We start from the raw sequence: 13,980 nt of genomic DNA on the forward strand, positions 1-13,980 counted from the left end.
TTTTTTGTCATCCAAGTATAGGCCTAAAATTGCTATAATTTTGGCTGATTATAGACTGACACTAACAGTTGTGTGTTTCAACAGGGGCAGATCCATGACTTTCCAAAAAAGGGGGCACAAGTCCCAAGCAAACAACAAAAGTTTTCAACCAAAAATTCAGGGTCGGCTGTGCCCCCTAGATCCGCCAGTGAACTCTCATTTACTGTTTGTTTTCTCATCACCATGATCACTTCATGTTTCTTTGAAACTATAATTATATAACCACTATAATGTGCGGGAAAAAAAAAAAAAACAAATAAAGCGGGAATATTTTGCCACTAAAAAATGGCTTCTTTGGGATTCTTAAGAGATCAATGTCAATCTTTGTTTCTTTATGGAATAACCTTCATCATCTTTATTTCCATTCGATATTATTGATCCCAAGTATATGTTTAAATTTCAACTTCGAAGAAAAAAAGGCGGTTACTGCTTGCAAAAGACAACTTATAAAAGCACCCCTATGACAGGAGATTAGCTATTTGACAATTGAGCACAAAGTATCACTTGCCATTCTACCGTGTTAAAGAAAACTTGACACTTAAAAAATCTTTAATATAAGAAAGAAATATGCCATGGACACATAACTATAATATATGGCCTGAAAAAATATGTTCTTCCAAATATGTCTTCACGCTTGGATAATCAGGAGGCAACAATTTATGAATATTCAATAGGTGGGCTAATGTTGGCATATCCCCACTTGTTTTTTATCATTATTATATTATTGAATTAAGTATATTCATTTTTTTTACCAAGAACTGATTAAATGCATTAGTTATTTATTGCCGCAATTTATTTCATCAAAAAGGAGACACATCATTTATACATATTTCATTTTTTCATATATGAAAAAATGAAACATTTACGATTTCATGTTATAACATAAGGAAAAGGAAAGTGGGGATGTGACATTATCAGCCAACCTAATCTTCATGACGATGTGCATAAAACTGTTTCCACAAAATATTGATAAAATTTAAAATTCAATAACTTTATCATTTGTTATCCGATTTTGATGAAGTTTTCAGCATTTTGCTATGTGAATTTTTATTTATTTAGACAAAAATATTTTCAGCCCGGACCATCCCTTTAAGCTTACCAAATTAGAGTTGCAAAAGGATGGAAATTTCCATGAAAAGTTCCGGGAATTTTCAGCTGCCGGGAATTTTGGGAATTTTCTTTTTTTTTTCAAAAAGAGAGATAATACTTTCTTAAAATGAAAAATTATAAATTGATATCATCAAATATTATTCTTTCTATATTTATTCATACGATTGTGCATTCTTTAAATTGCCAAGGGTATAAAATATTCATCAAATACATTATATCCAGTAACATGATGGAGTATTATGTACAAAATGAAACTTTTCAATTGAACATGAAAAAATAAAAACTTTGCACTATTTTCCATTTTTCTTTAAGTGTTGTGAGATGCCCCCTCAACCCCCAAAGAAAAAAATGGGGGAGGGGTAGAAAAAATATAATGGCTGACTTCGAAAACAATCAAGATTAATAATTTTTCACAAAGGGAGAAAAAAAATGCACTTAAGTTTGTAGACTTCAAATGACCTTTGACCTTGATTAAGATTGAGAAAATTGCTACTTTTTGAAAATTCCAAACATTTCTTGAAAAATCCTGAAAATTGCCAAAAATTCCCAATAAATTCCCGTTTATTTCCATGGAAAGTTTTCACCGCAAAAAAATCCCGGGAATTTTGCAACCTGAGACCAAATGAAACGTGGTGAAAACAGGCTAGAGTGAGTTGAGTGGTCTGGTATGATGGCCCTGAAGGGACATCGCACATAGACCAAATCGCGAATATTCACGACGAAATTCGCGACATCGTTAATTTCGTCGCCAATTTCGTCGTAAATATTCGCGATTTGGTCTATATGCGATGTCCCTTCAGGGCCACCATAGTCTGGTGCCCCTAGCCTTGTGAGTATGAACATCGATCACCTCACACAGCTATTTGTGTGAAGTCTCAGGATCCCGAGCTCGTGTAGTTGCAGAAGGTTCATGAATTCATCGCCCATGGCGTGGGAGGTACTAAAATGTTCTTCATCGAAGTAATGATAGGGAACGTTTCTCATCGCCTCAGAGCGGAACTCGTTTGGGAATGGCCAGAAGCCGTACAGATGAAGCTCGTCACATACCGTTAAGGCAAAGTTTGTTACATAAAAACCTGATTAAGAGAAAAGAAAAAAGTATTTAAAACAAGTGGAATGCCTCTGGCCGTCTCACCTGCATCACGCGGTTCAATATAGCAGCAGTGCTGACTTTGAATACTACTCTAACTCGCACAAGATGTTCAGTGATACATGGTTACTCTTATGTCCACTTTTTATGAACTAGACCAATAAACTTACAGAGATATGATGGTTATTCACCAAAAAACCCCAACATGGCCAAAGTTCATTGACCTTACATGACCTTTGACCATGATCATGTGACGTGAAACTCAAACAGGATATTCAGTGATACTTGATTACTCTTATGTACAAGTTTCATGAATCAGATCCATAAACTTTCAAAGTTATGATGGTAATTCAACAGATACACCCAATTCGGCCAAAGTTCATTGACCTTTGACCTTGGTCATGTGACCTGAAATGTGCACAGGATGTTCAGTGATACTTGATTACTCTAATGTCCAAGTTTAATGAACTAGCCCAATAAACTTCCAAAGTTATGATGGTAATTCAACAGATACCCCCGATTCGGCCAAAGTTCATTGACCCTAATGACCTTTGACCTTAATCATGAGACCTGAAACTTGCACAAAATTTTCAGTGATGCTTGATTACTATTATGTCCAAGTTTCATGAATCAGATCCATAAATTTTCAAAGTTATGATGGGAATTCAACAGATATCTCCAATTCGGCCAAAGTTCATTGACCCTAAATGACCTTTGACCTTGGTCATGTGACGTGAAACTCATGCAGGATGTTCAGTGATACTTGATTAACCTTATGTCCAAGTTTCATGAACTAGGTCCATATATTTTCTAAGTTATGATGACATTTCAAAAACTTAACCACAGGTTAAGATTTCGATGTTGATTCCTCCAACATGGTCTAAGTTCATTGACCCTAAATGACCTCTGACCTTGGTCATGTGACATGAAACTCTAATAGGATGTTCAGTAATACTTGATTAACCTTATGGCCAAGTTTCATGAACTAGGTCCATATACTTTCTAAGTTATGATGTCATTTCAAAAACTTAACCTCAGGTTAAGATTTGATGTTGACGCCGCCGCCGCCGTCGCCGCCGCCGCCGCCGCCGCCGCCGCCGTCGCCGCCGCCGTCGGAAAAGCGGCGCCTATAGTCTCACTTTGCTTCGCAGGTGAGACAAAAATCAGACATAATTACCATAATCATCAACACCATAAAATTACTATAAAACGGAGCAATTCGACTCCGGGATAAGGGACCTGTTCATATGTATTGCTCTCGGAATACGGCCTATGGGCATTTTGTCAAACCTGATACAGGTTCCGCATATGTTAAACTCATTTTTCAGATCAAGAGAACCCCCTCTTTCTCGAATATTTTATTTACAAAATTCAAAACATAACATAAGCAATAATCAATAGGAATAAATAACGATCTATAAACGACAAAGACAAGTATACAATTAAATGCAATGTAAAAATACACCAGACAGCTGGCATCTTATGACTTGTGCGTATCCCTTTCTTTGTCTCTCTTTCAAATGAAAAAATAATTTTGTCCCTGTCTCTCCCAATTTCTCTCCAAAGTTGATTTATAGATAATGTACTCAGCTCCACGAGGCAGTGAATAAAACTAAATCTAAATCAGTAGATTCCATCATTGAGATCAAAGCATGGACCTACTGCTAGTAGGTCCATGATCAAAGTATACTGCATGTCACGTTGCAACAGTGACTCCTTGTAATTACACCCGGTAATGACCAAATGAGTCGTGACAGTAGAACCAGGGATGGAACCAAGTTGGCCTTTTCAGATTCAAGGAATCAATCGGATGACCGCCCTCATTGGTAGACACGGGAGATCCAGGCACGAACAAAACCTGAATGAACATGATCAATGGGCTTATTTATTGCCCTTTTTCAGACAAAGTAAAGATGTGTCATGCTTATTTTTTCAAATGGTCTGGCGTAGCGGAGTTTGTTGCGATTCGGGTATTGATTTCTAATGACATACATTTTGCTGTATTAATTCCATTATCACACTCTGAATTGAAAGAAGGCAAACAGGGTGGTTGAAGACAGGGGCGGATCCCGTACAGGATTATTCGATGAAGTTTGACAAGCAAAAAATATAAATAAAAAAGTAAAGGGTTGTAATAAAAAAAAATTGAGGGTATTCCTCCACGGAAAATGATGACAAGCAAAAAAAAAGGTCTTCACTTTAAAAAAAGTGGTTGATGAGCTGAAAGAAAAGAGAGGATTGAGAGGGATAGAAAAGAAATAGGAGAGAGGGGGGGGGGGGGAGGGGGTAGGCATAAAAATGATGGATAAGAGAGAAAACGTACCTGTTGATATAATCTTGGTGACATTACGGTCTTTCCAGAATTGCCAGATTGCTTTAAAGTGTTCCGGGTGACCGACCACAAACTGATTTTCAGAATTGTTGTAGAAGAAAGAAGCGTTAAGACATATATCTGTGTACCTATGGCTGCTTAAACATGGAAACCATAGATACCCGGAATATTCTTTCATTTGATGAAGAAATTCCGAGAGGTTGCTTTCATTGGCAAGGCCACCAAATCTGTGATGAGGAAGAAATGGTGATTATCATATTAATGGAGAGGAAAATCGATAATTATTCTCTGTACCAGCATCATTGCTATGGTTACCATCAGGATTAATTTTTTGTTGCAGATAATTATACTTATTATCTTTATGATATTAACCATCGTCATCATCATCAAAAGCATCATCATCATCATCATCACCATCATCATCATCATCATCATCATCAACATCATCATCATCATCATCATCATCATCATCATCATCATCATCACCATCATCATCACCATCATCATCACCATCATCATCATCAAAATAATCATCATCATCATTATCATCATCACCATCATTATCATCATCACCATCATCATCATCATTATCACCATCCGAGGTACTGATCAACATCATCATCATTATCACCATCATCATCACCATCATCTTTGCCATTATCAACATCATCATCATCACCATCATCATCATCAACAGTGGCGGACCGTGACCCGGAGGAGACAGAATTGGAGGGGCACTGTATTGTTTGTGAACAATGCTGTGCCCCTCCAATGCTTTGTCTCCTCCGGGTCACGGTCCGCCACTAATCAAAAGCACCACCATCATAATCATTATCATCACCATCTTTATCATCATCATTGTTATTGTTATCCTCGCCTGTATGAACATGTTTTCTTTAACTCACTTATTTTGGACTACGTCAGACTCTGTAGAAAATTGTGATTCTATAAAATGCAATGACAGATCCACGATATCGTATAGCGGAGGTAAAAATGGGCACATTTTTTCTTCAAAAATTAGAACAGTTATATCATGATCAACCCCATACACAAGACTCCTTGCACAGCTTACTTTTAAAACATGCCAAAAGGGAGGAGAGGTATGTGGGTATATTGATATCCACATATCAATGAAGCATTACACAATTCAAAACACTGTTTTAAACATTATACAAAGCTGTTTAACTCTACATTCTATATCAACCTTATACAGCAGTTGTTTAAACGGGTGCTGAAATCTTGAAGAGCAATGTTTAATTTTCAATATGTAATTCTCAATAAATTAAGCATGGTTCTTTAAACAGGTACAGTAAGGTTCAGTAGAGGGAGGGTGGTTCAAGCTGAACGTAATTTTGATCCCCCCCAAAAAAAAGTCTTCACCACCAGTTTTAGGTCGTTTCCCACCCCCCCCCCCTCCCCTCCCAAAAGTAGGGGGTGAACCCCTGTAACCCCCCCCCCCTCCTGCGTACGCTATACTGGTAATGTTTATGCATGTATGTATTATAGAAAACAATTATGACTTTTGTATACAATTTCAAACACCGTTCACAAAAACCCACTCCAGAGAAATGTGAGAACAGGTCTGACCTATCAGCACGTCGTTAAAATTATATTTCCTTAAACGCATTTAGGTATTGTTTTGACCTCTGGAAATGACCTCTGAATCACCAAACAACCATCTCTAACGTGACAATCCAACTTTATATCATAAACTGAAGTTGACATTTGACACGGATAATAAAGCCGACAATACTTTTTTTCTACAGTCAAAGATATTACATTACCAGTCGATATTTTCCGACAAAAGCTGTTGAACTTTTGAAAAGAATCAGGCAAATGCCACACTTGTAATTTTCGGGGTGGGGTCGGTAAAAAAGGTCTTGTATTATTTCTATTTCTTCTACTTATTATTCATTAATTTGTCAACTAAAATTGGTTTGATGTTAGACCAGGCGGATATTGAACAGCCTGAATAGTGAAAAACGTAACCTGAAATAAAAAAAAATGGTAAATCAGCTGAATTTCAATTAGACCAAATTGTTCAGTAGACGAAATGATTGTAGACGAACTATAGAATTGTACTACGACAATAAATGGACAAGAGACGAAACAAATGTATACCATTTACCGCAGCTAATGGGTAAAAAACATTGGATTTATTGTAATTAAAGAAACCAAGGATAAAGTATGCTCCTCATTCACACGAAGAAAATAATTAGAAGTGTTAGGATCAAGCGATGATAAAAATAATATAGGGATAACAATATTCAATAGGGGAAAATAGGGATAATGAAAACATTATCCAAATTCTGTAAAATATCAAACCTAAGGATTGAATGACAAAGAGAGAATATTTACGAGTTCGCATTATAGGTGAATGGCCTCAGGAGTCTGAATTGTATAAATGATAAAAGTCATATTGGCTCTCATTTACTGTTTGATAGTATGGGGCGAATGCCCGATAGACAGCACTTGCTTTTAAGTTGTTAGCGTCGAGTATTAAGAGTCAAACTTGAGCTTTTGAGTGGTTAAAAATATTTGACTTATGTACGGCTTCCGAGAAAACACTTGAAATAGCAGTAAATGACTTACAAATATCACCATGATAAGCGTCCATTTAAATTAATTCCATATCTAAGAATCCAACTGAAATATTCCTGCATTCTAACTATTGAGGAGAATGGCACATGAGTGACATGACAATTCTGAATTTCAATATAATAGATTATAGGGCCGGTCGATTTCGATTATATCATAATCGATAATCATTGCCTGATGTACAGGTTTATTGAAACAAAAGTAACAGCTTCCAAATTTTCCATGGACTTATTTGAAGAGAGAGTAAACATAAGACATATTAAAAGTACAGAGTTTGGGAAAGTTGTGATTTTTAATAATAAGCCTATTCGATAGGGAGTTGTATATTCGATAAGATTCTACACGATAAAGGGGTTTATTAATTGCATCATATTTTGAAAAATATTGGCAAACTAATAATAATAATAATAATAATAGGCATTTATATAGCGCCATCTATCTAGAAATATTCTATTCCGAGGCGCGTTGGTATAATTATTATTACCCCGGCTTTAGCTTGAGCTGCCTCTCAGCGCTCATACATTCAAGGAATTAATCCTGCCGGGTACCCATTCACCTCACCTGGGTCGAGTGCAGCACAGTCAGGATAAATTTCTTGCTGAAGGAAATTACGCCATGGCTGGGATTCGAACCCACGACCCTCTGTTTAAAAGTCAGAAGACTTATCCACTGGGCCACAACGCTCCACAAACTAAAATGTGATAGACATTTTCTTAATTTGAATTTAGATGCAAATTACAGTGAAAAGGTCGCGCATATTTATGCCTGTTTATCCGTTAGTTGGAAGAACAATATCGAAATAAATAAAAACATAACTCTGGCATCGATTTCTATTTGGGTAAAAAAAAACTTTAAAATCTAAAGAAATATACGAACAGCTGTTAAATAAAAAATGAAATTAGACCCTCTATTTTCGACCGATTTATAACGATTTTTGGTATTACCAATAAGGAAATAGACAGTAATTCTTTAAGATTAAGATATTGCACACTGAATAGTCGATTAAGGGAATTTCAGTACACACTAAGAAATGTTTGAACCCTAATGAAGCACTTGTACGAACCTTTAGGGGTTTAATCTTGCACCCTAAATGGCAAAAGGTAAAAAAATGCACCTTTTATCATTAAATGCACCAAGAAATGCTCGCTCGCACCCTAATAGGTTCAAATATGAACGTGTTAAGGTACATAGTACTTGACATTAAATAGGGTTCAAATTTGAACCTTTATCACATTGTTCAATTTCGCACCCTATAGGGTACTTAACATAGCTAAATGCACCCTCAAATGAGCGTAATTACACTCATTAGCACCCTTTGGTGCAGCTATTCAAATTCAAATTTGATCCCTTATTTCTTCGTGTGTATAAACCCTTGCATGATATTATATACACTAACCACCACTTTTTCCGTTTGGTCGACCAATTTATGCTCATTTTGAGAAAAGGACGAAGAAACGTTTGGACATCTATTTACTCTTGTGAATGTTTAAAATCACTTTGGGATCTGTGAGCAAGAAGTTTAAATTTTAGAATAAATAAAATTCAGTTCGCAGGAAATTCTTTTCGGGAAGAAGGAGAGAAGTAAAGGTAAGTATCAATTAATCAATCCTTTTTTTTTTAGTTAAATATCTATTTACAAAAAACCGAGAATTAAAAAAACACTCCTTCATTGAATAAAATAAAAATAGTGTTAGAAGGTGTCAAAGAGAAGAAAAAAAGAGGGGGACTCTTACAATTTATTTCTCTAGGTGGAAAAACTTTAGACCATTTATTGGAACCCAGAGCCAGTTCTCCACCGGATAGGGGATGGGGGTGTTTTAATCTTAAAAATTGTCTGGGCCGGACTTTCGTCCAGTTCTATCGCTCAGTTGATCAGTCACACACAGTATAATAATAATGATGATGATGATGATGATGATGATAATAATAATAATAATAAAAATAATAATAATAATAATAATAATAATAGTAATATGATCATGATAATAAGGATTATGTAATAATATAATAATAGCAATAATGATTATAATAATAGTAATGATAAAAAAATAATGATTATAATAATAATACTGACAACGCAGTTCCTGTGTAGCGCATATTTATGTCACAACATCCCTATGCGCTTCTAAAGCAATTGCAATTGATACTATTACCCTGGCTTTAGCTCCGCAGCCTTTTACAGCGCGGCGGCATTTCAAGGAATAATATCCTGCCAGGTACCCATTCATCTCACCTGGGTTGTGAATACATTTCTTGCTGAAGGGAATTATGACATGGCTGGGATTCGAACCCACAACCCTCTGTTACGTGGGCCACAACGCTCCACAACGTATGCTGATTGCGGTCTGGACATCCGTGTCTCTTGATCGCTGGATCAAAGATGGGAATTACAGTTGATATCCAGAGTATCTATTCAGTACTGGATTAATCATTTTAAAACACACTGATTCCGGTCACCTCGCTTTTTCAGAGTCATGAGAGTGTGAATGTCAATAACTCGGGCACCATCCCATTCACTAAAGTGACCTGTAATTGAGGGCGTGTTCTGCTAGAGCTGAATAGATGGATTGCTCAATCTGAGGGCTCTTTCAATCAGAGATCTTTATGTTTTTCCAACACGACAATTGTCACAGTCTACGCGGGTGATCTTGTAGACAATAGACCTGTCTCCTTTTTGGAAATTGGTCTTTTGGATTGACTAACCTGCTTCTTAAAGTGTTCCGGCTTTCGAAAGCAACGGCAATATCCTTGTCTTGGAACGCTTGTTCCAAACGAGAGGATAATAGCTATTGAAAAAAGGAAGGACTACCCGATTGTTGACTTCTTTTCTTTACCTTGGGAGACTAGGTTTAATTCTGGTTTTGTCTTCTGCTCTACGACTTAACCAAACTGGGTAGCCACATGACATAACACATTTTCACTATGTTCGAATTCACTTTTTTATTCACGGAGGATAAAAATGATTAATCCAGTACATAATAGAGACCCTGCATATCAATTGTCATTCGCATCTGTGGTCCAGTGATCGATAGACATGGAGGTGAAGACCGCGGGCAGCATACTGTGATTGGCTGATCAATAATTGGTTTGAGAAAGTCCATAGGCGATAGGAGTGGATGAATTAAAGCTCGCCCCAGATGATTTCAAGGCGAGTTGAAACTTAAAGGGGAAGTTCACCTTGAAGAAAACTTTGTTGTAAAAATAGCAGAAAAAATAGTAAAAAATATTGGTGAAGGTTTGAGGAAAATCCGTTAAAGAGTAAGAAAGTTATTAGAGTTTAAAATTTTGGATTTGTGACGTCATAAACGAGCAGCTGCCCCATGTGTTATGTAATATAAAATGTGTGAATTTCAAATTTTGTATGGTTCCTGATGACTTAATTTTCTTTTCTTTTCATGATCGGGTGTGAAATGATTTGTCTATTGATATACAAAAGTTACAGTGAAAACCATTTTCAATTTTCTGAGAAAATGACATTTCATTGATTTTTTACCATTCGCTATGTAGGAATGCTGCTCGCATATGACGTCACAAATCAAATAATTGAAATTCTAATAACTTTTCAATTATTTGATGAATTTTTCTCAAACCTTCGGCAATATATATTATTATTTTTTCTGCTATTTTTACAATAATATTTTTGTCAGGGTGAACTTCCCCTTTAAACATTATGAACCTGTGGATATAAAGCAATCCATCCAACTAAGATTTCCTTGTATTATGTGGGGTGATGTTTCTTGTTTGTTGGAGGGAGGTAGTGGCCCGGGGGTAGGAGGGGTTTGCAAAGCCAATACTCAACGCCTTCATGGCTTTTATAATAATCGAAAATTATGGACTGCTTTTGGTTAAGGTTTTTGATCAGTAATGTAAAATACTTTACCTTTTAAAGAAAATACTAGGATTAAATGTTGTGAAGTTGCTCTTAAAGCCGGCATCCTCGCTGTGATTCTGTAACGGAGCCGCATTACACCTGATTGACCACAAGAAGTAAGATGGTATAGGATGGGAGGGGGGGCAAGAAAAAGGGAAAGAAAATACGGGAATAAAAAGTGAAAGGGGAGGGGAGAAAGTAGTTTTGTATTATTTTATGTCGACTTCCAAAGTATGAAAATAATAGCTGGTTTTCTATTTTCACTTCCCTTGGTAGTGATAATCTGGAAAGAATTTAGAGTGAACGTTTACGAGAAGGAGCATTTCACACAAAACTTTACTTGTTAAAAAATGGTGAAATTCACTAAAATCAAGCAAATGTCTCGCTCTATCTGATGAATTTCATTCTCTCCCTTCGAGTAAATCATTCATCATTAACATGGTCAAGAGAACAAAACTGGCTTTGATTCATGCTACTGGTACACTCTAAAAATTCGAATGTTAAATCAACATTTGAAAGGTTGGAGGAGTGACAATCTTTTCCAAATGTTACACCCAACACTGTATAAAGCTGAATCCAACATTTTAAGTGTTGGGTAGAACCATTTAAAGTGGTAAATGCAACATTTACAAAATGTTGTCACTCCTCCAACCTATTAAAAATGTTTAGTTAACATTTATTTTTTTAGAGTGTATTAAGCTGTAACTGTCTTTGCTTTGAAAATCAATGTGTTATGTAATATTTTCGACCGAGTAATCCAAACAATAAAAAAGTTGGCACATCTTAAGTGAAATTAATTGAATAGTAATGACCTTTACATACCTTTCTATTTTTACCTTTTTTTTCTCTGTTATGTTTTGTTTTTGTAAACTCACCTTGTTAGTCTTCGGGCTTTTTGATGAGTATTGTTGAATAAAACCGAACTGAATTTTAGTTTGAATTTGAATTTGAAAACATTGGTTGTAAATCTTAACCATTTCTTTTGGTTTGGTAAAATAATAATCATCAACCCATTGGTTATCTTGACCAGTCCATTGTTATACGCCTAAAGTTCGGATTGTATTCAGTATCGATCAGTACACGTGTTACATACTAATATATCTTATTAGTCTAAAATGGACTATATCAGTAACCATGGTAACCAATAAAATAAGAACACTCACCTAAATACAAAGTCTGCATCATCTATTTCTACTCCACATGAATTGTTCAGTAACGATCCGCTGTTTCCAACTAAACTGCACTTTTTGAATCGTTTATGTCGAAAAGGAGAGTTCTATGGATGAGGAAACGATATAGCAATAAGAAAGTTTATCATCGAGATATAATTTGTAAAATCATGAAAACGGAGAGGTGACAAATTGTAAATGAATTCAACAATATATTGTGTAAAATATTTGTCAGTCATAGATATACCTCGCGTGAATATCAACATGTGTTTACATTCTTTATTTTTAAGGCAGCATGATGTATTCGCGCGCTAAAAATATATACACTTCATCCCTCAATGATTAATTAATGATGGTATCAATTAATTAATAAATTAATAAATTAATGATGGTTTAATGTTTAGGTTTCATAAGGTCTCAGTGATGTAACGTAATTTTGCGAGGGTAAAGTGACTTCAATGTAACTATTCTATTTAAAAAACAAGGTATAATTGTAAAGTAATGTACAAACAAGCGATCTCTTTTTAATACTCCTCCTTTTTCATGTTTTTTCTTTCTATTTCCTTTTTTTTTCTCTTCGATTCTTCATTTTTTTTTCTTTTTTTTGATGACTTGTAGAGGCTAATCACCCCATGGTATTCAGGCATTGTCAGATGTCAATCTTTGTGTCAATTTAGTTTTCAAAGCACCAAGGTTTAACTTATTAACAATAGCAAATAAAGACAGAGTAATGGGTAAAAGATCCCATCATGGAGGTAGAAATAAATCGATTTGAGGTACAGACCTAAATACTTCATATCTTATTTACAAATATTATTTAAAAAAATACAAATTAACTAACGTGAGGAAATGAATTATACACCGACTCGTTCATGATAAAATGAGTGCCGTTGTTGAATTCGTGTCTCTGGGTTTTTGAAGTGATGTAAAATTGTAATACACTGTTGGCGTTTGTATTCTTCTGTGTGGCAACGACCATGTTTGGGCGCCTTCTTGGTTCGTACAACAACTCCTCTCTGAAAAAAATACAAATTAATGAACAACAAATAGTTATAAAAGTATCATTACATAAATAAAAATGAGATAAAATTACCTTTTCCCCCAAAACACACCCAAATATAACAATATTTTGAAGGCTGAATGTTTTCATTATATTTTTGACGGCTAAATATCCCCTAACTGATTCGTTTATAATATGCTAACTTATTTATTTATGCCATTATCTTCATAAACGCGCTTTGGGCCATTCTGGGAAAAGCGCTTTATAAAAATTGGCTATTATTATTATTATTATAATTAGTATGATTATTATTGCTTCTTTGCATGACTTGTATTCTTGTTCACTGTAAAAACTGTTGTGTTAAAGCTGACACCAATTGGTGTTAATAGAGGACCACATCCTGAGGTGTTAAAATTACACCCTAGAGATTGAACATTACACCAAAGAGTGTAAATGTAACAACTAAAGGTGTTGTAATAACACCTATAGGTGTAAAACTAACACCACCAATTTAACACTGGTGTAAAATAACTGGTTTGGTCCTCTATGTACACCGGTTAACACCACAATTGTTGCCGTGTATCACCTGTGCCCTTTACGTCACATGCACTTCACATGAGTACAGCATTTACACACCTCGTGATCGCTCCAACATGCCTCTCTCTCTTGACGTTGAGGGAGTGTAACTACTTTGACATGTAGTCGAGATTGGACAGTCGGAAGACATGGAGAGGAATGCTGTTTTATTTTTCATTTTCATTTTACAATATT

At 35.5% G+C, this 13,980-nt stretch overlaps 1 protein-coding gene across 1 annotated transcript in view; it reads right to left on the reverse strand.

Moving 5' to 3' along the window:
• Positions 1-1,949: 1,949 nt before the first annotated feature.
• Positions 1,950-13,980, reverse strand: part of LOC121424570 (alpha-N-acetylneuraminide alpha-2,8-sialyltransferase-like) — a 61,590-nt gene continuing 49,559 nt past the window's right edge. Inside the window, exons 5-9 of the mRNA XM_041620298.1 lie at positions 13,051-13,225; positions 12,204-12,316; positions 11,050-11,139; positions 4,563-4,798; positions 1,950-2,225 (exon numbers count right to left, since the gene is read on the reverse strand). Of these exons, the coding sequence (XP_041476232.1) occupies positions 1,996-2,225; positions 4,563-4,798; positions 11,050-11,139; positions 12,204-12,316; positions 13,051-13,225 (844 nt within the window). The 3' untranslated portion in view covers positions 1,950-1,995. The remainder of the gene's footprint in view (positions 2,226-4,562; positions 4,799-11,049; positions 11,140-12,203; positions 12,317-13,050; positions 13,226-13,980) is intronic.

This window comes from Lytechinus variegatus, chromosome 11 (assembly GCF_018143015.1).
Source record: "Lytechinus variegatus isolate NC3 chromosome 11, Lvar_3.0, whole genome shotgun sequence".
Lineage (NCBI taxonomy): Eukaryota > Metazoa > Echinodermata > Echinoidea > Temnopleuroida > Toxopneustidae > Lytechinus > Lytechinus variegatus.